Source organism: Melozone crissalis, unplaced genomic scaffold (assembly GCF_028551555.1).
Source record: "Melozone crissalis strain CALT ecotype California unplaced genomic scaffold, PUWL_Pcris_2 ptg000027l_1, whole genome shotgun sequence".
In the NCBI taxonomy this organism is placed as follows: domain Eukaryota; kingdom Metazoa; phylum Chordata; class Aves; order Passeriformes; family Passerellidae; genus Melozone; species Melozone crissalis.
The window spans coordinates 31,535,186-31,562,670 of NW_026535805.1; the positions used below are offsets into that span (position 1 = coordinate 31,535,186).

The 27,485-nt window shown below is 38.1% G+C and overlaps 1 protein-coding gene across 1 annotated transcript in view; it reads right to left on the reverse strand.

The window, feature by feature from the left end:
* The window catches only part of UTRN (utrophin), a 309,333-nt gene that overhangs the window by 232,980 nt on the left and 48,868 nt on the right, over positions 1-27,485 (reverse strand). Inside the window, exons 9-24 of the mRNA XM_054279111.1 lie at positions 26,833-27,036; positions 25,665-25,846; positions 24,813-24,963; positions 23,285-23,404; positions 22,489-22,590; positions 19,553-19,660; positions 18,790-18,969; positions 17,342-17,508; positions 14,896-15,019; positions 13,055-13,142; positions 11,020-11,255; positions 10,593-10,773; positions 7,818-7,963; positions 5,114-5,326; positions 1,144-1,257; positions 181-336 (exon numbers count right to left, since the gene is read on the reverse strand). Of these exons, the coding sequence (XP_054135086.1) occupies positions 181-336; positions 1,144-1,257; positions 5,114-5,326; positions 7,818-7,963; positions 10,593-10,773; positions 11,020-11,255; positions 13,055-13,142; positions 14,896-15,019; positions 17,342-17,508; positions 18,790-18,969; positions 19,553-19,660; positions 22,489-22,590; positions 23,285-23,404; positions 24,813-24,963; positions 25,665-25,846; positions 26,833-27,036 (2,472 nt within the window). The remainder of the gene's footprint in view (positions 1-180; positions 337-1,143; positions 1,258-5,113; positions 5,327-7,817; positions 7,964-10,592; positions 10,774-11,019; positions 11,256-13,054; positions 13,143-14,895; positions 15,020-17,341; positions 17,509-18,789; positions 18,970-19,552; positions 19,661-22,488; positions 22,591-23,284; positions 23,405-24,812; positions 24,964-25,664; positions 25,847-26,832; positions 27,037-27,485) is intronic.

Consider the following 27,485-nt stretch of genomic DNA (forward strand, 5'->3'; position numbering starts at 1 on the left):
TTCCAGTCAGGTACCAAGAAACATGTGCATTCAAGTTGGGCTTCAGCCACTTTGACAGTGAATCAAGTAAAACATTCCCATCCCACTGTTTCACTGCTTCACCTCCTCTCAATCCTCACAATGACACACAACCACGCAGGGCAGCAACAAGCAAGCACCAGGAACACATGGAGAACTCACCTGTTTGCTCAGCTTCTCCCACTGAGTCTGGCAGTCTACTAGCCTAGACTTTGTCCAAGTATTTATGCTCGCAATAGGCTGAGCTCTTAAAGCAGCCTCTACTTCTTTCATCTCTTTCAGTGATGGTTCAATTGTCTCCATTTCATTGATAAACATCTAAACACACATCAGAGAAAAGGAATATTGTTCTTCAGCAAGATTTTACATTAATTTATAACCTTATTGATAATTTTGCAACTTTTAATTATTCCAGAGAAAGTTTTTGGAGCAGATCAATGCTGTGATCAGATCAATACCAGACTGCTTAAAATAATCCTTCAGTGATTCAAAATATCAGAACTATGCAACCGAAGAACAAAGTACAGCTTGCCATACACAGCGTAAACTTTTTCATATGCCAACCGTCAACATCAAAACAACACAAGTTTGAAGATTACATGCACTAAATATTCTCTTTATGGTGTACCTCAATTTATATTCTTCTCCTGGAAAAAAGCATTTGAAGGTACACTGAAATTACTCACTACAAGACAAAATTCTACCTAAGTGTGATCATTATGTGACACTGACTAGCCAGGAATCTTCCTTGCAAAATTCTAAACTCTAGGACTTTGATCAGTTATTTGCTTCTTACTTTTAAACTACACTTGGAAATTTAATGCAGAAGGCACTTTTCACCCACAGATCCAATTCCCTAATCACAAAAAATTGGGAAAAATATATAAGCCTTTTATAGAGGAAAAACTTGTAGATAGGTATTTATGACTACAGCGAAGACCTTAAAAAAGCACAAAATATTATAGCTGCAAAAAAAGGAAATCAACTCAAACATGCCCTGAAGAAATATAAAACATTTTTTTTTGTGGCCTTAATGTGCTATGAACAGTACTTATTACAAGAAAAATAATAAAGAAGAGATGCTACTTGTTATTTCAAAAGACTCCTTGTAAGAGCAAAACTCACTGTGCACTGGTCAAGTTGCCTTTGAAGTCCTTCAGTTTCCCCTTGAACAGCCTTTTCTGTCATCAAGAAGTCTTTCACTCCATCCATCCACTTCTGAACAACTTTAGAGTCAGTCTAAATCAAATAGAGTAAAGAACATTGATACATTGCTGTGATGAAGAATGTATGGCTGTTGCACTTCAACTTCTAGCAGCTTGCAAAGGGTGTTCTACAAGCTGAAAGCTGGCATAGTCTTAGTTTGGAATCAGACCAACTTTTGTTTAATTTTTGAGTTTGTTTTATTGGGCTTTTTGGGGGGAAGAAGAGCATCCTAAATTTCTCTGTTCTCAAACTTATATGAATATTAAATTCATAATAGTGATATTCTTCCATCCACAGAGCATGGTTTAAGTGACACTGAACTGTTCCAGGCGATCCATCACATCAAAGCACGGGACCAGGTAAGGAGGAGAGCATGGTTTCAAGAATTATGTGGTTATTCTTCACATGAAGGACCTGGCTGAAGGCTGGAAATATGCCTAAAAACTATGATAAAAAAAATGCATGACTGTTTCCACACGTGTTTGAAAACTGTACTCCAAAGGAAAAGAGAGGGCCCTATGAAAATACAAATGTGGAAAAGAGGAGTGGACAGTGCTAAACATACTTTTCAGGTAGAAACCATGCTGAGAAAGCTATTTGCATAAGCAAGACACATATAAAAGGAAAAAAATGCAGTGGAACCGACTAATCACTAAAATTTAAAAAAAAAGCCTAGCTGTTTGAGGCAATAGTACAATACTGTACTCACTAGAGCAACTCTTGGGGAAAAAAAATAAACACACCCAATTTCAGAATTATGTGATCTAACAATTGGCAGTTCTTATACCCTGCAATGAGGTAGGAAGGGAGGAAGGGAAGAAAGGAGACAGAGGCATTGCCATCTCCTTCCCATGCAGTCTTGGATGTTCCAAATCATCCTTACAAACAAAACCAATACAAAGAGGGCTCTTATTTCCCCTAGTTCAACCAATTTATGAGGCTGACATTTTTTATTAATATAGCTGGACTTTTACTCAATATTTTTGTACTCTTTGGTTGGAGTTTTTGATAGATATCATCTATCCTGACACAATCATCATCATAGAACAGCTCATCAGCTTCACCTTCTAACTCTGCATGTCACAGAGGAGGAAAGCATACACTTCATTTTCTTAAAAACCTTACACTAACAGTGTTTTCAAGATCAATATATTACACACTGTTTCTCAAAAAATATCTGCATTAATGAAAACCCATTAGACTAAGTCCATGTTTATTTTTAGATCACTGCTACCATTAGAGGTCAAAGTCATGGCATTTTCTTCATTCCTTTTCCATTTTGATGGAATTTCCTGCAGATGATTAGCCTGAAAATAATTTTCTAAAAAACAGGCCCTATGATGCTTAACAGTGAACCATAGCTTAATGTAAAAAAACATGTATTTATAAAGGCTGCCTTTTGACAAGGCACTATAGCACACAACTAATTTAGCATTTTTTACATATTTACATATTTATTTACATAAATAGCTGAAGATAATTAAGTGGGATTACTCAAACTTAGACACACATTTAAATAACTTGCTGAATCACAAACCAAGCCTACAAAGTTTAATTAAGTAAATGTTCCTACATTGCACCGGTAAATAATTATCAGTGGTCAGTCAAATAACCAGTGTAGGCTGTTGATGTACAAGAGTTCACAATTTTTAGACATGAACATCCTCGTCACAGAATGGTCTGGGTTGTAATAGACCTTAAAGATCATTCAGTTTCAACCCACCAGCCGTGGGTAGGGTCATCTTCCACTAGATGCCATCCAAATGGGCCTTGAACACTTCATGAATGAAGCATCCACAGCTTCTCTGGACAACAAGTTCCAGTGTCTCACTACCCTCGCAATAAAGAATTTCTTCCTAAAATCTAATCTAAACCTACCCGCTTTCAGTTAAGAGCCCATTATCCCCTGTCCTGTCCCCACAAGCCCATGTAAAAAGTTCTCCATCTCTCAAAAGTTCCCTTTAGGTACTGGAATGCTGCTATAAGGTCTTCCTTATAGATCTTCACTTCTTCAGAATCAGTTTCTGACATCTATTCCAGGCAGGAACAAAGATCAAATGTGTTGAATCTTAACTTGTTCACTCCTAGAAAAACCACATGATGTACAGCCATGCAGCAGATTTAAAAGATCTGAGAGTGATACATAATCAAAGACACAGCAAGCCATATATTACTAGAGGTATGATAAAAGAATACAAGATAAAGAAAATTTCTTTCAGGAGAAACAAGATGCAAAACTGATAAAATGAGCCTTGTCTACTCCTCCCATCACATGAGTATTACAGTCTACCGGTAAAACATTACTCCCAGTTCATGTCACTAATGCATGCACTGTCAGCTTGGGGGAGCCTCTATCACATCACAAATAACAGAAGAACCAGCTAAGCACAGGACTCACAGGCAGATCTGCCACTGACATGCTCATCAGGCTAACAAAGGTATCTTAGTCATTGTTCACCTGTCTGCTCACTGTTAAAATGAAAATATTTACACTGTTTCTTTTCAAAAACCTAAATGTGAGGAGTGTTGGTTTGGGAAATATCAATTTTTAAAGGTGATTTAGGGGGAGGGAAAAAGAAACATTAAAAATAAACTAATATTTGCATGTAGTTGAACATAAACCACATGTCGTCCAAGCATGGACATTAACATTTCTTTTTCTCCCCCATGTAAACTTTTTTACCCTTTAATAGCCAGGTGCTTCAACTCCTTTTTAGCCAAGGAGATCCTACCTAGCCATTCTCCAAAGTAATCTTGTGTTTGGCGTCTGCACCAGGACCATACACCAAGGCTGCCACACCAATCTTTCCTGCAGTACAAGTTATATCCTGGTGTGCCCAATGTTGCCCACAGCATTTTTAATCAACTTGTTCCAGACTATCATTTTTAATTTATACAGTATTAGACTACAAAAATCTCCATATAGATAAGTACCAAAGGAAAAAATCAGGGAATATGACACAACAGTCCATCCACTGACAGCTTTACAAAACATTTAGAAAACACAGAAACTGCGTACTCAAAAATACAGTTCATAAGACAACACAATGTAAGCCCCATATTTCAACAGATAGCACGAGTAGGTATTTCTTTCATTTTCAGTTGCTTAATAATTATAATAATGGTTTAATATTAATAAAGCAACTATATAATAATTGCTTCCATTGGTTCTTCTCCTATAATTTCTTTTTTGGCTTCTGTACTTCCTTTTAAGGTAAAGGAAAGTTTCTAGCATCTTGCTCAGGACATAATTCTGTTCTCAGAACAGTGGGATTTTCTGTCTTGCAGAATTTCATAGGCATGTGTATATATTTAAAAAATAGGTAGGAAGGCTGAGTAACCTTAATTTTTTAACTGTCCTTCCTGTCACTTCAAAGGCCATGGTTGGAACTGGAAAAGTCACTATACCCAAGCATTTTCCTTATTCACTTTTTTAACTTCCTTGTACTAATTCTTCGTGACTGTTCACCAAAACCTTACTTGAAGAAGCAAGTTTCCTGTAGCAGGCATGGAATTACACTTTAAGACTAGTGGGCATCTGACACCAATCACACTGAAGATCATCAGCCCCTACTGGGATTAACAACACAGCTGGCATGCCCTTGACCTTAGCAAAACCTTTGCTTATAAAAAGAGAGGGACACTAATTTTAAGTGAAAAGTATTTCTGCTAGAAGACAAAATAATATCCTGCACACATTAGAATTCCACTTCTATGCTGCTACAAATATACTATATATGCTTTCAGCCTCTGCCAGACTAGTGGATCATCAAAATTCCACTTCTCAATCAGTTTCATCTGGACTCCTCCAGGAACACAGACAAAGAAAGGTCTATAAATCAAGTGAGTTATGCAAGCCAAAAAAAAAAAAAAAATCCTTTCATTTTACCTCAAACATTCTCAACTTGGGCATAATTTCCTCCAGTAGTTTAATATCTTTGAAAATCTTGGCCTTTAACTTGTCCCAGCGTCTCTGCACATCCTTGAACTCTTTCACATAGGTGTTTTTTATATCCGAAGATGCATGCTTCTCCAAAGCCTTTGTTTCTTCAGCAAGTTTATCTACCCTGGGCTTCTGGGCTTCCAGTGTCTCACAAACTGTCTATAACAAAAGGAAAAAAAGCCTCCTTCCAGTATTAGCCATACAACAGGTACACACTTACATATAAATCCAAGTACATTAAAAGTTTCATCATGCAGATGGTCAAGAGTGATACTTGTGCAGACTCAATGAAGAATGATACTCCAGTTACAGCAGTTATTGCAGTAGAGATGTACAAACAACCTTTTAAACAGCAAAACCTTCATCTGCTGTACTGGGGCAGCAGCAGAGACTACAGAAGGGGTAGCAAAGCTTGGCCACAAAGCTCAACACGCGCAGGCATCTCCACCTCCTGTGTGCAGTGCCATACTGGCACTCAAGTCAACAAAGCAATGGCTGTGCCACTGCACTCTCAGAGCAAACTGCAATGCAGACAGACCAGGGCCTCAGTATGGTCACATCCCCACAAGTTTGCTTTTTAAAAGCACATGCAAACCGGCTGAGAGTGTTCTTCCAAGCTTTGTAAAGTGAAATATAATTTCTTAGTTGCAAATAAAAGCTCTGGATACTCAAGTTTTGAAAACTACTTTCCCAGATGGGCTACAGGGAAAGATACATTCTGAGTACATTCACTATGACATTGCTGATATAAAGAGTCACTTGATTTGAAAGGGCTAATTTACTATATGAAAAATAACAGCTGAAGGTATAAGCCAAAACATAAAAAATGCTGCCACTTCATTGAACTCATCACTTTGATTACTGTGCTTCAAATTTGCTTGAGAGAATTTCACAATGAACACATGAAATTATTATTAATTTAATGGATTAAATTTTCTAGTATATACATTTAATAGGTACAAGTAGGATGTGTGCATACATATTTTGCTGTATTTTTACTGAGGAAGACTTTTTTTAAAATGTTCATGTTCTCAAATCTACTTTACATTTATCGTGGTTTCTTTTCCTGGAAAATGTAGCAATTCCTCTAAGACAGGTAGAGAGGTAGCAATGAGACTGGGAAGAGGAATGTATGTTTCAGAAAACAAGAGCATTCTGTGCAGGAGACTACAGATGAAGCATTTATCAGTGCCTGCTACAGTGCAGAGAGAGCTGAACTAATCCCAGGTCCACAAGCAGCTCCTCATATACAGCTTGTTCCCCTCTCCTGTCACATGCTAATGTTAAAGCACCTACACTAGCATAGTGTGTCCTTTCAGGGTAATTAGTCTCTGAAGAAAACTGGGCAGAAGCAGGAAAAGACAAGCTTCCAAAGGCAAAATGCCATTGCAATTCATCTAGCATATGGACCAGAAAATCTCCATCACGTTTAAACAATACAGAAACAACACTAAAGAGAAAACCAAAGAATCAAAGCTTGTTTTAATCTCTTAGTTCAAAAAAAACACAAAGCACTAACAACTCTGTTTACTGGACTTCCAAAAATCATCGCTCTGCTGAATAGAGAAGGATATAACAACCTCTCTGCACCCAGCAACCAGAGATCCAGAGCTCCTCCAGCTCCTGCAGCCTTATTAGGCCACCACACAGGGAAAAACACATGCTTCTGAGTGTGGAAGGTGGTAGAGCAGGCAGGGAAGAATTTGATTTTTTTACAAACAAACATAAGGGGGGAAAATACTGGAGATGCAGAATTCTCTCCCTGGAGAGAGGTACATCCCTGTCTCAGTATCTGGTATTTGCAAAGCTGCTGTCATCTATAAATTTTTGTCTACTTTATAAGCACAGCTTCCTTTTGATAGGCAGTCTGGAGGTCAGAGAAGTACAGTTACTCTCTCCAAACACCTGAGCAGGATGAGTTTGTTAACCAGCTGACCTTCAGACACTTTAAAGCCAGCAGACCCCTCACACCTGGGTGAATATATTTACCCAGTGCTTGGAGGGGAGGGTAGAAAGCCTGTAAACTACAGTCCCTTCAGAAGGGCAGAGGCAGGGTCAGAGGAGGTCACCCTGCCCCAGGACAGAATCAGGCCAGGCACAGGCATGACTGTGGTGTGGCTCAGGCAGGTGCAGCTCCCAGCTCCTTCTTTTCCTTACAACTGCACTCAGCAACAGAGGAACAGACCTTGGATCAGGTCACCAACCTGATCCAACCCAGACTCTAGAAGGGGGATTCTCTTGGAGCCCTAACATTTGTGTTACAACTCCTGAACACAGGAGGTACATAAACATTCTTTCCTTTCTGCCTATCATTTGTTCTGCAACTCCTGAGCACAGGAAGTACATGCACACCAGAGAGTGCCCTTTGCCTTTTCCCCTGGCTGAGCAGCCCCAGCTCTCAGCCCCATCTCCTGTCACAGGCAGCACGAGAAGCTGTGAAGTCTTGCAGGCTCAGAGATACCCAGCCCTCGCCTGGACACGTCCCTCAGCAGCCTGATAACTCAGCAAGCCACCTCCAAAAGTGGGTTCCACACCCACATCCCTGACACCCCTCTGAGCAGTGTTAGCTACCCCACTGAAAGCAAGGCAGGAGAACAGAGGGTGACAGCAGTGGGGTAACCTCCTTCCTCAGTGCAAAGGGGAGAGTCACCTTGGCCTGCTGCAGGGCGCTCTCCACCTTGCTGGGCTCGCTGAGGCCACTGGCAATGCAGAGCTGCTTGCTCTCCAGCTCGCCCAGTGCGTCCCTCAGCTGCTGCAGGGACTCCACGTACTCCTGGCTCGGCTGCCTTTCTGTCTCTGGGACCATGCAAAAGAGAAAGGGAACAAAAGACAAAGTAAGGAAACGCACTTGAACTCAAATCATAGGAGATGTGAACATAATCAACTTTCCAAGAGCTAAAAACCTCTTCAACAGATAGCATTGTTTTTCCTCTAAAAATATTAAATATATAACATGCAAGTATATAGAACATAATAATAAATATGCAATTACAACCTTCCAAAACTTTTACAAACTCAATCCCATTTTCATAAATTCTTTTTATAAACTTAAGCAGCTAAATTTGTTTGGGTGGGTGGGGTGGTAGAATCAGTAGTATTTAAATTATATGTTAACATACCAAGAATAATCCATAGTATTTAAAATATATAAATCACCCAAATTTCGTATTTTGCATTTTTAAGCTTAGGGCATATCTACTATTTATCTACAAATACACACACACTGATATCTGCTATATTTAGAAAACACAGTATAGCAAATATAATAGCCATACATTACATATTAAATTAAAAATACACTATATATAGGAATTATATACGACAAAATATATGGGAATTATATAAGCTAGTATTTACAAATATATGTGTGTGTGTGTATATATAAAAAACATATTAGTGTGGGCTTGCGTTTTGCTTGCATTTTTACATTTTTTTAATATATTTATCCACACAAATATATAAAAATAGCAGTTTTCAGCCTGTTGCCAGAACAGAGACACCATCTAGGAAGCGTTAAAAGGGAATTAAAGTTTGGATGGAGTATCTGCTTGCCATCTTCAACCATATCTCAAAATTTGTTCAATCCAGCCCCATGTGGAATCCCAGGCAGGAGGCAGCACCTCACTGGCATTTCAGAATGAAAACAGCCAATTGGAGTAACTGCGGCAAACAGGATTTTGCCTATAAATCCTGTACTGTGTTATGCACATTCTCTGGCCCTGGATTCCTAAGCAATTTTGTTACTGCCCCACATGAAAATTAATCTAAGCCTTGTTCTGACTCAGCAGGTTGCTTTTCAACAGCTTACTGTCAGAACTGTCCTACCTTTTATAAAATGAGTCAACATTTTTGAGAGAATCAGAGTTATCCAGCCCTCTTTTCTCAGAAGGCCAGCTCAATTTAAAGAGGGGAAGGGAAAAATTAATAAGAGGCATATAGGTGCACTGCCACTAAGTGACAGAAAATCCTGAAGGAGTAGAAAATAGTTAAAGTAGTTTCTCAGTGACAAAAATATTGAGTCAATTCCCATCTAAAAAATGCCTATAGAGTTGAGAGTGAGTAGCTCTCCATGGGGGAATTTCCAGAGGCTCAAAGAAGAGCCATAAGAGGAGCTGGCCTTCTGTCAATCAAGGCCTGCCAAGTTCACAAATGCCTAAGTCACACCACCAGTCACATAGCTCTGGAAGTTTTTACCTTGCAGCAATTCAACTACACTGTAAATAAACAGCTAAAACCCTGAACTGACATTTCCCTCTGTTCGTCAGCAATATACCTTCTCAGCAGGTTGTCTCATTCAAAAGACACACAAACACAAATTTAATGTGTTAGAATATACGCGGTGTTTCTACCAAGCAATAACTGGTTCAAGTAGATCAATAACACCTCAAGTGATGTGTGACACAAAAAAAAAGTATTTTTGTCCCATGATATATAGTTACCAAAATACCAATAAAATTACTCACCAGTACATGAAGTCAAAACAGCTATAAAATAATAACTAGTCACAGTAAGAATGAAAACAACCCCTTGTAATTGAACATGGCTGACAGATACTTCATTCATACAAGTTTTCTGCATAGATATAATTGAAGCATGCAGACCTGGTGCAACACATTGTATAAATGTCCTAACAATTTAGTAACTGAGCCTATTTTTACTACATACAGAATAGAGTTTTAATGCTCTTCCATTTGGAGCTGTTAATAAAACACTTCCTCAAATTACTCTGAAAGAAAAACTAACAAAAAAAAATCTCTTACAAGTCTGTGCTGTTGCTATTCAGCTCTAAAGTATTACCAGAACTACATATTCCATGCACTACATTTAAAATTCTTTAAAAACCAGCATGACTGGTTTGAATGCTCATAATGAAATCTATAATGCAACAACAACCCAAGTAGAAACTGCCTGAAAAACAAGCCAGATTCCAAATCACTTCAAAGATGAAATTTTAAAAAGGAATTATGTATGACTAATGTGCTCAAAGCTATGGAAAAGAATAAATTTCACATGCACACTTTCATTTTACAAGGTTCTCCTAATATTCTACTTTTCATTTCTAGAATTTCATTACAGAACATTTATTTCTGTAAGTGCCAGGGAGAGACAGATTTCTGAGCTATATTATCCACCTTAAATATGTCTTGCTAAGTAGTTAAATGAGGTTTCAGGAATGTTGCATCCTTGCATAATTGTTTTAAACACCATGGAATGATAGATTCTTGAATTGTGCACAGAGGAGGCCACATCCTTCCAGGTGAATAAATTAATTTTGTCAGTTTGGCACAAAGCCTAGCATAAACACTAGAAAAACTCTACCAGAATTCAATGAGTTTTCAGTCAGCTCAAAACAAACAAACAAAAAAAATCAAAACACAAGTAAGCAGGAGGCTTTATGCTAATATACGTATTTAAGTTTATTTACCTTTTTTCAGCTGTTGGTGACGATCCTCTAGTTTCTGACGAGTCAATTTGAAGTGATCAAGAAAACCATTCAAGTTCTCCTGAATAAAATTTGGAGGCATGGGCTGAGAGGTGAGTGTCTTGCAGGTGGCTTTCAGATGTTCCAACTGTGGATTCAGGCTTACAAGATGACTTAACTCCTGCTGTAAAAGAAAAAACAAAACCAAAATTCACACTTACTGCAAGCACAAAGATTTTAGCATGCTACTGCAGCACAGTTCATCCACATTACTAGGGTGACAACACTAAAGTACTTCTGTGACAGATTCCAAAATCTTCCAGTCAAGTCACGTTGACTGCATAGCGTTAGAAACTAGGCCAAGCTCCACTGGGGCATCCTGTGGTTCTGACAGCTTCCATTCAAAATCAGCAAATTTGGCCAGACTTACCTGACATAAGTCTTTCAGGACTGCTGAGGACTGGGATGCTGAAGAAGAAGCTTTTTTAAGCCAGTTATCCTTCTCAGTTAAAGCCTTCTCAAGCTCATTCATTTCCTTTAAATAAGCATTTATATCTTCTTGGTACTTTATCTTTCTAGCCACTTCTTCTAGATTTTGAACCACATCTTTCCACCCCGACAGAATTTTCTCCATAACAGATTTTATATCCACTGTAGGAAGTCCTTCTACAAAGATTATACAAATTACTGTTATATTAACTGCAACACATTTTCATTAACAGGCATTTAACCTTTCCTTTCTTCAAATACAAGTGCACTTTCACTTTAATATACAAAACATTTTGATCCCAAGTCCAATATCTATAAATCTATACTTATTACTAGCACCATTTCAGCTTTATATTGCTAGTAAAATGTAGAGTGAAATACTCTAATTTTGAGGAAAGACATAGAGAGGGTTTTTTTTGCTGAACCACTCTAGCACAAGTAGAGTCCAAAGCTCTGGTCAGGGCAGCCAGCCAGCTTTCACAAGAGCACTTGATGACCCTGCTCCATGGATGTCCCTGTGCTCACACGCTGGCCACAGGCTTGGCATGCCAACAACACAGCAGCCACAGCCACAGGGGAGGAGCATGCACACAAAGAGCAGTCACTGCCCTTCTGGCACAGCCTGTACCTGCCCCAGGATAGAAATGGATGTAGGCACAAATGTGCCGGTGCTGTGCATTATTCCACACAGGTGCAGCTGGGCCTAGGTCTGGAAAAAGGCTGCGAGCCTGAGCTGGACAGAACATACTATGAGACCCTAACAAAATTAGGGGCTCTAGATTGGTTATTTTCTAGAGATCTCAACCTTTAAGATGACAATCAACTAGAAAGCAAATTGTTGACCTTACTCTTCACTGATACAAAGCAGCTTTTCAACAATGCATTTCTTGTTATGGTTAACACATGCTGATTTCATACCATGACCCATCATATCACAGCTAAATGGGTTTGCAGAAGAAAGAGGAAGGGAGGATTACATTCTGCTCAAGTTTGAAAACAAGCAACACCTAAAAATTTTTATAAACCAAACTCCAAGTCAAATCAGTGGCTTTCAGCCACCAACTTCAGGGCAATGGCACCCACTGTAAAAAGCTTCAGCTGCAGTAAGCAAGGAGGGAGGACTGGACATTCTTAGTAAATTGGGGCATACGAGCAAAGCATTGGACTGCAAAAAAATCTGATTGCTGAGAAATCCATTGGAATTCAGCATTTTCCAAAAGGGATGCTGGTCACTATGCAGGACAGTGACACCATCCTCTCTCCTGTCTGAATGCTACCAGTGATGACAACTTCACCAGATGTCAAGTGCACAGCAGATCTAAAAGATTGCTTCTAGATGACATGAACATAGATGACATAAACATCTCATATAGAGATCTCACTCCACTGATGGAATTTTTTCAATATGAAACAAGATTTTCGGCAAGGCTTAAAGATTAAAATTCCATGGATATCAATTATAAGATCCCATGGATAAGGGTTTTAATTAGCAATCAATCATTTTCCCAATCATATAGACTTCTCTCTTGCCTTTGAGCCATAGACTGTGACTGCATCATTAAAAACACTGACTTTTTTTACAAAAACAGATAAAAATATGGAAAGAGATAGACACATACATATCAAGTTTAAATTTGGCTTCAAAATTTTCACTTCTCTATAGCAGTTGTTTTAAAACTTTTACTTAAAATCAAACCACTTCCTGGAAAGCATCTAACTAGCATTGTTACTGAAAGAGAAATAATTTCTTAAAATAAACATTAAAAGACTGCAAATGAACACATGCACATTAATGAATAATAATAATATTTTTCTAAAAGCTTTAATTAAAAAAAACACATAACTTACTAGTAACAGAACAATAACCATGAAGGAACGAAAATGGAGGGAGAAGAAAAGAGATAAGTATTTCAGTATTATTTCCCAGCAACTCAACTGATTAAATCACAAAATAGAAAAAACTCCAAGTTGCTTACCCTTTCCCATTTGATCCAAAAGAATGTGTCCACTTCGTTTCAGTTCATCTAACATCTGGCTTTTTTCAGCTCTTTCCTTTTCAATCACCTTCAAAGTGAATCCCAAAACAATGTAGTGGCAGCAAGGGTTATTTTCCTTGACTTCCCACTTTCACCCAGTAATATCTATTTTCCCACTACTATCCAAAACACATCATTGTCTTTGGGAACACCACCTTCTGAGCTGCATGTTAGTTCTGCTTGTGCAGGAAACAAATGCAAAAGGAGTCACCTCTCAAGTAGCAGGCATGTGAGAGATTAGTACTGCAGCACCAGGAATAAAATATTGATTAATGGCTTGATGATCCCACAGTATGAAATAAGATATTGGGACAACAGTTAAAACAAAACACTTCTGATCAAAAATTCAGCTGTAATTCTCAATGTGAACCAGCAGAGAAAAGACTTTCTTCTTAATAGCCCCTTCATTTCTACAGTTTCTACTGTGATTTCCAGTAGAAGGCACCAACAGACCTGTTCCCTAGAAGTCCAAACAGCAAGAACTATAGCACACCAGTAATCCACTTTCATAAGCTCTAGTGCTTTACTCTCACAAAGATTTTGGAGACGGACATTGTCCTTGACTACCAAGATTTTTAAAGGAAAAAGCTCCTGCCACAAGTTACACATATTGGTGAATATTCCTTTGTGAGTCAATCAGTAGAATACATCCACAGAGAAAAGATGAGCTCCGTGGCCACAAAACCATAACTTCAATATCCTCTGTGATTACAACACAGTATCTCCAAAGCAAAATCTTCTTGAACCTCATGTCAAAGGTCATTACTCTGGTTTAGGCTTCCTACAGTACATTCAGAAGCACGCACTTATTTGCACAGCTGGGAAGAACAAACCCTGTCCTATCCACTTACAGTCCAGTCATTTAAAAACAGTGCTGTTCATGGGAACCTGGTGTTCATCTCAGGACCTCTTTTTTAAAGAGCTATAAACATTCTTAAAGATCTATAAATAAAATATTGGGATAGTTGTTTTGGTTTTCATTTCCAACAGTACTGACATTCCAAACATTCCTACTGGCACCATTTTCCACAAGAGCACTATGGAGGAGACTCTTTATAGAGATTTTTTTTAAAGTATTGTCTTTGATTTTGAAAGCAGATTCAGGTCCTGTTAAAGCTCCAATAAGTCTTCATTAACAAAGAATGCTCAAGAACCAGAAAAAGGCAAGAATACATTCCTGACAAGGAATAGAAAATAAAATGGTTATTTCACAACTCCCACAAGATTCTATAAAACTATATAGTCTGTCTTGCAGGTCAGCAATACCATACACAAGCTGTAACAATCAGGTTTTCTCCAAAATTAATAGAGCAAATAACATGTCCAAGCATTATAACAACAAACCACTTTGGACCCTGGGTGGAACAGTGTTTGAGGAGTGTCACAGCATGATTCAAGGGGTCTCTGAGCCCCCCACTGGCCTATCTCTACCAAAATTATATAAGTGTCATCAATCAAGGCCATTTCCAACTGAGAAACATTAAACCAAAATATGCTACTTAGTGTAAAAGATAATAATCCTGAAGACAGACATTTTTCAGACCTCCAAGGCAGACATCAGTAATTTATGCTTTTAAAATTTCCTGTGGATTATGCAACACCACAGGCAAAAAAATGTGTCCAGCTGGTCAGAGATTTCCATGTATGCTCAGTTCTGAACCTATTTAACTGAGGCACTTAATCCCCTCAAAGCATGCGGATCAGCTCACACCTCCAGCTGACAGCCAGCTTAGACACAGAGTAGAGTATTCAGTGAAACATGCTCTAGCTACCCATTTTACCTTCAATTTTTCTTTCATGCTTGAAGTCTCTCTCATCTTCTTATATTCTTTGATGTCTGCGGCCTGAATGGCAGATTTTGATTTTGAAATCCAGTTCAAGAACTCAGTACTTTCAGCATCAAACCTAGTTTAAAAGGTCAGACAGTGGTTTGTTTTTCGGTTTCAGTCACTCTGTCTTAAAAATCAAAAGTCTTAAAATTCAGCACGTTATTCAATCCCAAACCAGCAAGGCTTTACACAAAATTCATGCTCCTCATATTACTACTCACAGGAAGTAGACACAGACTTTTAAAAGCCTACTATAATAAAAATTATACCCACAATATCAGCTTTCAGGAACAAATTGAGAATTATGGTGCAATTTATTTTACACATAGCTTCACACAAATTATAACCATATCTTTTAATGTGTTGCAAAACAGATCTCTCAATGGCAAGTATTTTGAAAGTAATAACTAGACCTCAGGAATAAAATAAATACGAATTTCAGTTCAAAGTTTCAAAAGTCTGCAACGCTATTTTGTCTGAAGGAAAAGCTAACAGTGGCAGTGACAGCTGACAAAGATTTTTGCACACTTAGCAGACAAAAAATTAACTTATATCTTACTGGTTTTGTCTACAGTGCACACATCTATACTAACAACTTTCTTACCCCTATGGCTTCTAAGCTACAACCTGACACCACCAAAAAAAAGACCAAATCAACTCTCCAATTAATCAGTACTGTACAGAACTTGAGAGATGGACAGATACACTGTACAGACTACAAGTCAGGTTGAATTACAATTACATTACTTAACAAATCCTAACATGGAATAACAGCACCCCGATAAACGCAATTGTCAAAGTTTCCATGGGAAAACTGGTAAAATTCCACTAACTGGTCATTTGTTGGTTTCAAAAGAAGCAAATGGAAACACACAAAAGCATCAGAAACTTTATGACCTATATTTACTACCCCTGGCTTTAATACAGTTTCAACTCTAGGAAAACAGACAGATAAATCATTTTTGCTTTCAAAACCTATAATAGATTCTACAACTCAGGAGACACAGAATGGCTGCTGACTACTTTACTGTCCTGGCACATCCAGATGCACACACTGCCCCTACCAGAGCTCAAAAGGTCTGACCAGAGTCTTCAAGAGGGTTTGGGCAGGTCCCTTACCCCTTCAAACCTCCATTCCTCCTCCAGAAAAAAATTAAAGACTCTTCTTCATTGCGCAAACACACAGTGACTCCCTATTCTTGATGCAGCCTCTACTGTATCTCTAAATGATCTGACAAAGATTTAAACCAGTGATACTTCAAGGAAATACTCATTTCCTCAGCCAAGCACAAAAAGCAAAATTTTGAGCACATAGCATTTAATATCCTAATTTATATTTAAACCACATAGCATTTAATTTCCTAATTTATATTTAAACAATTCCTTTAGTTTTAGGTATGCTATTTAATAACAAGAATTCAACACAAGTTATGAAACACTGTTTGGCTTAAGAGGAGAGAAGGTTCCAGGAAAACTTGATAGCAGCCTTCCAGTACCTAAAGGGGGGGCTACAAGAAAAATGGAGAGGGGCTCAATGGGAAGGGTATTGATAAGACAAGGAGTAACTTCTAAAGTGAAAGACAGTATATTTAGATCACATATCAGAAAAAAAATTATTCAGCATTAGGGTGGTAGGATACTGGAACAGGCTGCCCAGAGAAGCTGTGGATGCTCCATCCCTGGAAGCCTACTAGACCAGACTAGATAAGGCTCCAAACAGCCTGAATTAGTGGAAGGTGTCCCTGTCCTTCCAGGGAGGTTGGAATGACATGATCTTTGAGGCCCCTTCTAGCACAAATGATTCTATGAGTCCATACATGCAAATGAGCACCAACCACTCCAGAAATACTTGTCAAAGGAGACATCAGCATAATATTATTCTTATAACTAAATACAAGAGAGATGGAAAATGTTTCTGGGCATCTTTTTTTGTGCAGTTTCTCCCATTTTTCCCATATGTTTTAGGAAAATTAGAAATAAATAATAAATCAATCAAAATGCTTGACACTTTCACACCACTTCTTGAGCAAAAATGAGAAGATGTTTTGCATAAAGTAAATATAAATCTGTCTTTTCAGCAAAGGAGCTGAGGTACAAAGGACTGAAGACCTGCTTTTATGAGAAACAAAACATCCCTGTTTTCCTTTGAAATTAAGGGAAGCTACACGTTTTCTGCTGCTCCGAAAACAAGTCTGTACATAACATTCCATTCCCATTCAAAGAATCACAGAATTGTGAGGGTTGGAAGGGATGACTGGAGATAATCCAGTCAAGTCCCCAAGCCCAACCTCACTCTGCAACTCCAGTATTGCTCACTTGCATAAAAGAAGGATCAAAAGTCAAATCTGTCTCTGTAGTATCCAATGAGCAAGGGAAAATTGCAGTGACATGTACTTACTTTTTCTTTGCTTCACTGTCCCCTGGAATTTGCCTTTTCTTTGGGAGTGGTGGTGGGGGCAATTCCTGTCTGGACTGTTTAACCACTGCCTGTTCTTTTAATGGTGTTTCTGCAGCACTCTTCTGTGAAACCTGTGACATTCCTATGCTTCCTACAGCTTGAGTTACCTATACAAAATAATTCAGGGTAAGGATTATATGCCATTTTTACACAAGCTGAGTTGCTTTTTCTTATTTTCTTTTATTCAGTCACAAAAGCCCGTTCATTCACTCCCACGAATGACGACATTGAGCTGTCATGAAGCACTTTTATCATATTTACGCTCCAGAGAAAAAGATCATTATTCTCATTTTACAGATGGGAACCAAGCATCAAAATTCTCAGTTCAACTAGAATTGTGCCAGTCCAAGTGAACTAAAATTAACAAAAGGAGCATTATATGTATTTTCTTTCATCATTTCTTCACAGAAAGAACAAAGGTACTTGGAGTTTATTACTAGCAATTCTACATTTTGTACTCTTACTCTATAAAACAAAGCCTAGATCTCATGAAGAGCTGATACGCAGTGAATTTGACCTAAAAGCTCACTCAAGTCAATAAAAACCTCCCATGCTCTTTATCAGGTTATAAGGTAAGTCCCTGGAGACTCAACCTGTAAGTTCCAAGTATGTGCTTGGTATTTAAGGAGAGTGAAAGGATAGAGACAGGAATTGGCATTCTCTAGTGCTTTGACTAAAACACAAGAACAAATTAAAGCCACATGGCTGAAATGAGCCCCTACCCAGACTGCACAACTCATTCACTATACATTAAATGGATCATGAATTGGTGCCATGGTTTTGATCATAACAACATATTAATATCACCAGAAAAAGCACATATGAGTTATAAAGCTGTCAAAGAAAACCCTCACAGAATCCAGTAGGAGTTCTGTCTAAATAAAAACATTACCAAGCATTCAAAACATTAAAATAAACATTGAACAATCTAGCTTGGCTATCATCATTACATGTCAAACAAACAACTACTCTATTTTCAACAGATGAGAAATCATACTCACAGAGCATAAATACTTGTATGACTCCCATTTATTTATCTATTCTGGGGTTTGGGTTTTGCCTTTGTTTTCTTTTAGTATCAGATTTAAATCCAGTCCCAGCACTCTTACAATGTTTAAAGGCATTTACATAGACTGATAATACATGGCAAGCCTGCTTTACTCATCAGAAAAATGAAGCTTAATCTGTGTGAGAAAGGAGTTATAGTACTGGTCAGCACTAGTATTGGGCTTTTGGAGACCAAAAATGCAGGCAGCTTTGTCAGCCCCATGTGAAAAAGCACTCACCTACCTCTCTAGCCTGATGCCTGGACAATTTTGCTGACACAGTGAAGTTTGCATGCATGCAGTCATACAAAAAGCTGAAAAGTAATAAAGCCTTGTAAATACCTGGTTAGAGTAATCCTCTAGCTTCTGAACCAAACTGTCCCACCTCTGAGTTAGCTCTTCTTGATCCTGATCAATTTTACTGGATGCTTTGCCATTCCCGAGGATTTGAGCCACATCCTGACCTAGTTCATTCAGCTGGTCTAGTGTTTGTCGTTTCATACCCAAGTCCTCTTTTAAAATCTGTAGTTAAAAGAAAAGATTAAAATAGAACATCAACTATTCTACTTCCCCTAAGCTTTAATTCCATGGCTAAAAGGCAAAGGGGTTTGAAAGGGTGGTGACAGGGTGAAAGATGTACTACCTGAGCCAGATGAACAGTTCTTTTGTGTAAAAAAGCACTAACAGACACTCTTTTTAAAGAGCACATCCTTGAAACATCTCCTAGAGGAGCCAGCAGTATCTCTTCAGTAACAGTTACAAATGATTAGTTCAGGTACAAGCTGCTCCAATGAAATAAAGACAAATCCACACCACAAATCAAGGTATAGACCTTGGAAAGCACAGCTGACTGGTGGCCTGCAATAACATCCAAACCCTCTCAAAAATCTGGGATAGCTGTTTTAGAATTTGACACACCACAAAGAACAGCCATGGAGTAAATAGTACATATGTTTTAAATTCAAGTGCAAGAATCTGGCAAGGCGAGAATGTTGGCCTGGCTTCTGTATCACGCATTCACAGCTCCTACTAGGGTCAAACTAGTCATTTGCCACTCATCTAGGCTATGAGATTTGTTGGGATAGAGCAGGATATCAATACTCACTGCTAGTTTTCGAACATTCACACTCAGGTCTGTTTGATCTTTAAAGTTGCTCGTCTGGACCTTACTCAAAGCCTCTTCTTTCTCTGTTAACCAAGCTTTCAATAAGCACTGGAGATCATAAGAAAAACAACACAAGAAAATACCAAGATTGTCAAACAGCTATGGACAATTGCTTCTTCAAAATCTTTGCATTCAAAGCACAGTTCTGCAGTCTTTATACGCTGGAATGTCAATTAACTTTAACAAAAATAATACAGAAAAGAGTACAAAACTATCAGATTAGGGAAGCAATGCTTCCAGCAAAACAATTACAACAAAACCGTTTCTCAATATATCAGAGCCCATCTCCCTCCAAGTTATTTATATAGGAAACAGATATCCACCCTAAAGCTAACATAGGATTTATAAATCATAATAGAATATATCAAAATGGCATGCATGTGTTCTTTTGTTTTCTACCCTTCTTTCTCTGCAACTCACATGCTGTTACAAGCACTTTCTCACAGAAGTGACACCACTGGTAATTCACATTTCTTTTAGTCCAGACAGTTGATCAAAGACTCAGATACTAATTAGTGACCTCCCTGTTTATGGTACCCACTTTCAATTGCAAAACAACTTCAGCAAATCCTATTTCATTGACTACTGGAAGCTGAAGTGGTCTTCTCTAAATAGTTCTAACTCAGGGACCTTTCATTTTTTCCTACAAGACTTGTCCTGGGTCTCATTTTTCTTCAGTCACACTGCACTCCTGTAGTAACATCAGCAATAACTGGCATCAAGTACCAGGAAGGATTTTATGTACTCTATATTATGTTCCCACATAATGCTGCTACTGGACAGCAATCTCCATGGACTAGAACACCCATCTCTCTATAAACTTCAGCTGCCTAGCCATTGGTGCACTGCTGTTCCTCTCTGTTTAAAAAAAAAATCACAAAGCAAGACAGACCTTTTTGTTCTTTGAACAACACGCTTTACAATAGCCACCAGGTTCCCCATCCTAGCTGTATATTTTTGGCATTGTGCCAGAACTTACTGTAGCAACTTTGGGCCACAGGGCTAAGGCAGTTTACATTTCCAACATAAACCAATATGCAAAATCTACAGACAGAAAATATGATGGTGGTTGAACTGCCATAAGGCTGTGAGAAAAAAAATTATAACACCACACACTCTCTGGAAAAATCATGCTGGCATCCCAGCCAACATATTTTATGCATAAGAGGAGCTCAAAAACCCTTCATGCATTCAGCTAATTTCTGCTAAATCAGCAGTCAAAGATAACTCTCCCTAGAAAACTGAAACATAATTACCACAGTGCTAAGAAGTCTCTGGCACTGATTGAGGAATTTGTTTCCTGAGCGGTAAGGATTATGTTGACTTGAAAATGTGGTGTACAAGAGCTTTCTAGGCAGCCACAAAAAGGCTGATGCATCACTGTTGCTCATCTCTCTGTGTGCTTGGACAAAATAGAAAATGCTTGTAACAAAGCGTTTTAGTTACTTCTGTGTTATAAAAGTGTATTCAATTTTAAGTAGTTTCAGACTGTAATTTTTCTAAGTCACTTGATCATTATTGTGGGTTTGTAATGCAAACCCACTAGTAATAAATGAATTATTCAGGTAAATAATGAGTACAAAAAGGGTCATCTAAACCAGCTAAAACAAACTTCTATTTCTTCTTTATTTGTTATCTGACATTCTACACTAAGCACACTGATTGCTTCACACAAATTGAAATAAGCGGAGTTCAAATGTTCAACTCCAACAGAACATGGCACTTCTAACAGTTTTGTAATAGTCAAAGAGTGGTCCCCAAACAAATGTAAGGGTGGAAAAGGATGTTGACATGATGACAGAGTTATCAAAACTAAGAGTACTCGAAGTCCGCAGCTCGAACATAAACAGCAAGGATTTTGGGGGAATCCTTCTTTCTCAATTCCGAGTTACCATGCCCAAGAGTTCCCATAAAACATTAGCATACAATTTTCTGGATACACATACACAGATAACAAAGCATTAGTTTAAAGAAACTTATATAAACAGATACTCAGCATCGGATACACCAGAATCTTAACCTTGGGTCCATATTAAAAACAAGGTCACATGAGCTACAAATTCAGTGTATCAATATACTACAAACAGATATGGGAGAGGTAAGGGAGAAACATACAAGGAGCCCTAAAGAATGCAGACAAAAAATCCTTGTCAAAGAAACCAGGCTGCACCTGATACCAGTAGCTATACCAGCACTGTTCTACTTCTTTCAAATGTCTAAACAATCTGAGTACTGCCTTGTTTAAAAAATAGCTTACAGTGATACATATCATGTTCAAGAAAAACACAATTTCAGTAAAACCTTCAAAGAAAAAACCAAAATATTTTCAGCTGAGAAATGAAACAAGCTCTAGTTCTAGACATACAAACAGCACATCTAGCTGTGTTACCATATTTTTTATACCATCAGTTACTTGTGTTTGAGCAGTATTTTTAATGTAAAATAAATTATATCAAAGCAAGAAAACACTTTAGTATTGTGTATATGTGTTCATGCTGGAATAACTTATACATTAATTAGGAAGATTTCTGTAATTACAAAACTACCCGACAGGAAAATGACCATGAATTTTCTAAGTATCACTGATATTCACACTACTTCACCATTTTACAAGATATCTTGGAAATTACAAGAAGCTATAAACTTCTATTCTTAACCTTTGGAAAAATACTTCTCTTGCACTTCAGAGCTACTCCTGTCCTCAAAGAACACAGGGAACCCAAACAATAACAAATTCTAGGCTTTCAAGGTTTCTTTTCCATTAAAAAAAAAAATAAAAATCAATCCTTGTCAGAGCTTTGATTCTTTGGGGTTTTCAGTTTTTTCCCTTCCACACAGATCAACCAGTCACACTGAAAAGCTGAACAGCTACTCACCTGTTCTTCCAGCAGCTCCTGCCATAAAAGCTGAATTTCTTGCAGCTTGACTCGCCGATCCTCAGTCCAACGACAAACTGCTGTCCACCGCTCACCAAGCCTCTACAAAAGCACAAAACACTCAGAAATTACTACAAACCTCACAAAGAAACTCCAAAAACAGATATTCAAAAGTGTGATTTCTGCTTCACAGTAACTTCTTTCTACATTATATCTACTTCCCTGTCCATTATTGATATTGCTGTATTGCATAGAGCTGGAGATTAACACTTGCAAAAACATTTACATGTGGCCTAAACTCTGATTTTGCTCAAGTCTTCAAGCGTAAAAAGGAATGAACAAAGTAGTACTAATTTTGTTTGGAAAAACACTCTCACATACTCACACTTCATATTATATTCCCTAGATAAATTGTGTTCATGTCTTCCAAGTATTTCTGCTATGAGATTTTAACTTTCTTAGGAAAACAACTTACATGAAATAAGAGTTGTACCATGAATCTTCCCATTTAATGAAACTGCTGAAAGGATATACTACCAAATTACCCAAGTCATTGGGAAAGCAAACAGCTTGACTAATCAGTAATAGAGCTTGAAAGTCACCAATATGCTTTTGCAGGTTTTGGCTTGAGCTGATTTAATAATTCTTTAAGTTATTACTGTTCCTGAAGGAAATGTTATTTTAAATTACTTTTTAAGAGAAATTGTCTTTAAACAAATATGTTGATTAACAATTACACGCAAATTTTTCAAGTGCCTAATAATAGAGTTTTAAAAAGAGGGCTCTAAGATTTTACCTGCAATTGTTCCTCCAGAATAGCTGTTGCACTTTCCCCACTGCTTTCATCAACAATGACCACCATGTGTGTTAGGGAATTGACCTTCACCTGTTCTGCCTCTAGGTCACTCTGCAGGCTCTACAAGAACAAATCAGAGGTTACCAACTTTGAATGCATTTGCTCATCTGCTATTTTGGCCACAGTGATTATCACAGCTGCTGTGGCAAAAAAACTTTGGTATTTCAGATTCAACAGCTAAGCATAGATTTTACCACTGGCAATCACTGCACAGTCTAAAAACTGTAAGCAAAAGGCTGCTAGAAATGAACCCAAACCCATTCTGTTAAAATACTGTAGAAGATGGAGTGCTTTCAGTTGGATGCCCATACCTGACTAGGAGAATCACATGACAACTGCACTGACTTTCCACATGTTTGATGTTATACATAGGAGAGCTTACGTGTTTCTACACAGGGCTGCTATTGTTAATATGGAAGCAACATAGGGCATGCCAAACAGAAATCAATAAAACCATTAATTTTTCAAGAGTTGACAATATAATTTCAAAAGTATCAACAGTGCAATAACTGACCATGATGCTCCTAAGATCATAGTTGAAAACTGCAGAAAACAGGCAGCTCAGATCAGTTTAAAGCAATCTGTAGATTTAAATATTCATTCAACTTCTAAAAGAACAGATTCAATGGTTAAAGCCTACTACAAAATATCTCTGCAAGATCAACACACCTTTACAGTACTGTAGATGTCACTTATTATACCTAAGCTACTCTATGAAATACATGCCTCAAACTCTCCAGACTTTGAAAACAAAGGACAGGAAACGACACAGACTAAAAATACTCCAGTGTTCTTGTTCTGTGAGGTATGTCCCATGCTGGGGAGAAGGTCAAACCTCAGCACTGAGCATGAAAACTAAAGCTGCACCTCAACAAAGGTGGACATCAAAAGGACATCTTTCTCCTTCACAAAAACATTGCAGGGTAGAAAGGCTGGATTTGCACTCAAAAACTCAATTGAGAGAAAAAACACTTCCAAAATACTGCACACATAAGAAAGCAGTGTCTAAGCCCTCCCTTAGGATGTGATCCCTGCAAAAGCAGGGACTGGAATTGGTGACTTGGAAGGCACTGATGATTTTGACTCCCACATTATTTTAATGTCTCAAGCAGGCTTTAGTAATGCCTGCCAGTAATTAAGGGCAAGTCTGCCCACAGTACCTTTCGTACTGTTCCTCACATCAACAGTTTACCAGGAGAGGCCCTATTCACTCCACAAAGCAAGGGTAACAATTTTCGCTAAAAAAATTCCTGCATGAAGCAAATATAATAGCTCCTACCAGACAGCAGTGTTTGAGTGTTAAGTTAAAGCTTCTAATTCCTTTCTACACCATCACCATCCTTTTCCAAGCACCAAATACAGCCATATATGACTCTTGACAATCAAGTTTCTCAGTCAAGGAATCCACCAACGTACACATCTTCCAAATACTTCTCCTATACATATTACATAACAGCAAAAGGTTTACCTTATGTTCTTCCAGCTGTTTTTGAAGTGACTCCAAATCTTCCGCTAGGAGCTGAGATTCCATTTTCTGAATGCGCTCCTCGGTGACCGTCAGCCAGTCAGACAGCTGCTGCAGCTGCTGCTTCTGGAGCTCCATCAGCATGTCGTGCAGGCTGCAGGGGGAAGCAGAGTTACTCCAGACACAGCTTTCCCCAGGAAAGCAACTAAATTCTAGCTCATATAGGAAAGAAGCGAGGCCATACATAAAGCTGCTACCTATGACCAAATAAAATTTCCACCATTTAGCTAAGGAACACAGATAAGTATTCTTGTTTCTTAATAAAAAAATGTTCATTAATTATGCAATTTATATCAGAGATTGTTTTGTCCAATGGGGGTTTTCTGCTAATTAAGCCACTGTTGAAAGTCACAACAAAACACAGTTTCTCCATTGATGTGCAGCTCTTACCTTGATAACCCATATATAGGGAAAAATTATTCTAAAAGCTTTTTAATTATGTAAATACCCATAGATATCCACATCCACTATATGCTTTATTGACAAACTTAAATTTGCTTCTCATATTGTTTCAGTAGTTTATGCAACCACTGCATTTAAATACCATATACTTAGTCTGGCACATCTACATAACAATTCATGGAATACTTTACATAATGACCAAAGAAAAAACCCAGTCAGTTATACACATTTCTTTTGTTCATCCTAAAGTATGAAGGAGGATTTTGTGCACAAACTGAAATGTTAATTCTAAAAAAAGTCTTATAAAGGGATGCAAACCAAGTTCTCCAAAACACAGCAAGCACCAGAGGTCAGTCCTGGACCTCTAGAAGAAGCTGTGTGCCATGAACTCACCGGGACTGCCTGTCCATGCTCTCCACCCTGAGTTCCTCCCAGCGGGAGTTCAGCAGCAGCATTTGCTCCTGGATCTCAAACTCTTCTTCAGGTGACAGATTTCCCTGGGCCACCAGTTGGTTTCCAGCCTGCAGAACATTGCCCACACTGCTCTGGTGTGCAGTCAGTTCCATCATAAAACCCTGGAAATGGTACAAGCAAACATCACTGTGAGGTCCTATAAGAGTTTATGACTTGGTAAATATCCTAAAAAACTATAATGTTTGAATCTGTGCTCTAGAAGGTACTGACACCATCAAATGCATGACCATGGCAGACCTGTTCCTTTCCTTGACACAAGATTTTCCATGCACTACAAAAATTCTGGATCCAGTAAAGCGTCGAAAAAAAAACCTGACTACCTCTCTATTGGTGAGAAGAGAGCCTTCAAGCAAAAACACCAAAAACATGAAACAGGAATTTACCTATGGCCAACAGAACATAAAACAACATCTGAAATGTACTGTAGGAAAGCAATTACAACCCTATGAGTTAGCAATATATATTTACTGTAAATCCAGAACACCTCTTCCTTTGCTTCATGACTTTAAAACTGTAGCACAAGGAAAAAAATTCCTCCTATTGATCAGCACACAAACTCTATATTCAATTTTATACAGTAAGCTGGCATGGGAGAAAACTAACGTATCTAACATGGAAATAACCTTCTACCAACATCAGGATATTTTTTTCAGATTTAGAACAAAGTCAAACCAAAATTTGTAAAAAAGAATAATTTGGAAGCATCAACACACATTTCTGAAACAAACTATCCTAACCATCACAGGAGGACCACTGAATAAATTGACAAAATTGTCAATTTCAGCATTACCCTTATTTAACAGCAAGTGACATAAGGCTGACTAGGGTTTTTTTTAATTGGCAGCAGGGAAGTACAACTCAGTCTGAGATCAGACTGCCTTTTTATTATGCACACCTGTAAATCAGTCACCAAAGGCTGATTTTAAAAAATTGCATTAAGGTTTCAAAGCATGCTTCAATCATGGTTCTTCTAAAAAGAAGAATTTCACCTTGAATAAAGGTTAGGAAATGGAAGCTCTGCAGCTTATTTACACACACAAAAAAAAGAAGCCAAATCACAACAGAAGAATTTATAAGAGAAGCTTACTTCATGTGTGGAAAATTGTTCTTTGACTTCCTCAACATCACCAGATATTTCCTCCTGCTCCCGAAATGCATCCTCAGCTGACAGCAACCATGTAAGAACTTCTTCCAGAGCAACTTGGTAGCTATCCAAGTCCATATCCACCTCTGTCACTGTGCTGGGCGTCTCTGCTCTAGAACTGTCCTGGTCTTCTTCAAGTGCCACAGTCTAGGCAGCCGAGAGGAAAGAGATGTCTTAGAAGCGCACAGAACATGCCCTCCCAAATGGTATTAAAAACAGAACAACTAAGATCTCTTCCAAGCTTTCATAAAATGTAAAAAAAAATCTTGGATAAATTTTAATGAGAAATGCCAAAGTCTATATTAAAATGCAAGTTCATTAGTAAAGAACTTGAATAGAACATGCAACTTTAATCTTGCTCTGTCAAAAGTGAATCTCAAAACCAACCACAACCTCATCACTACCACGAACCACCACAAGTTCAATGGAAAACTGAGTTAAAGACTGTGGACCACCCTCTTCAGCTGATCAAGACATATGAAACAGAAAAGCAAAAAAAAAAACAAAAACAAAAGGTAGCACAATACAAATGGAACTTTATATCTCAATACACAAGATTTTGTATGTGTTTCAGAAAAGAAAAAGGAAAGCAGAAA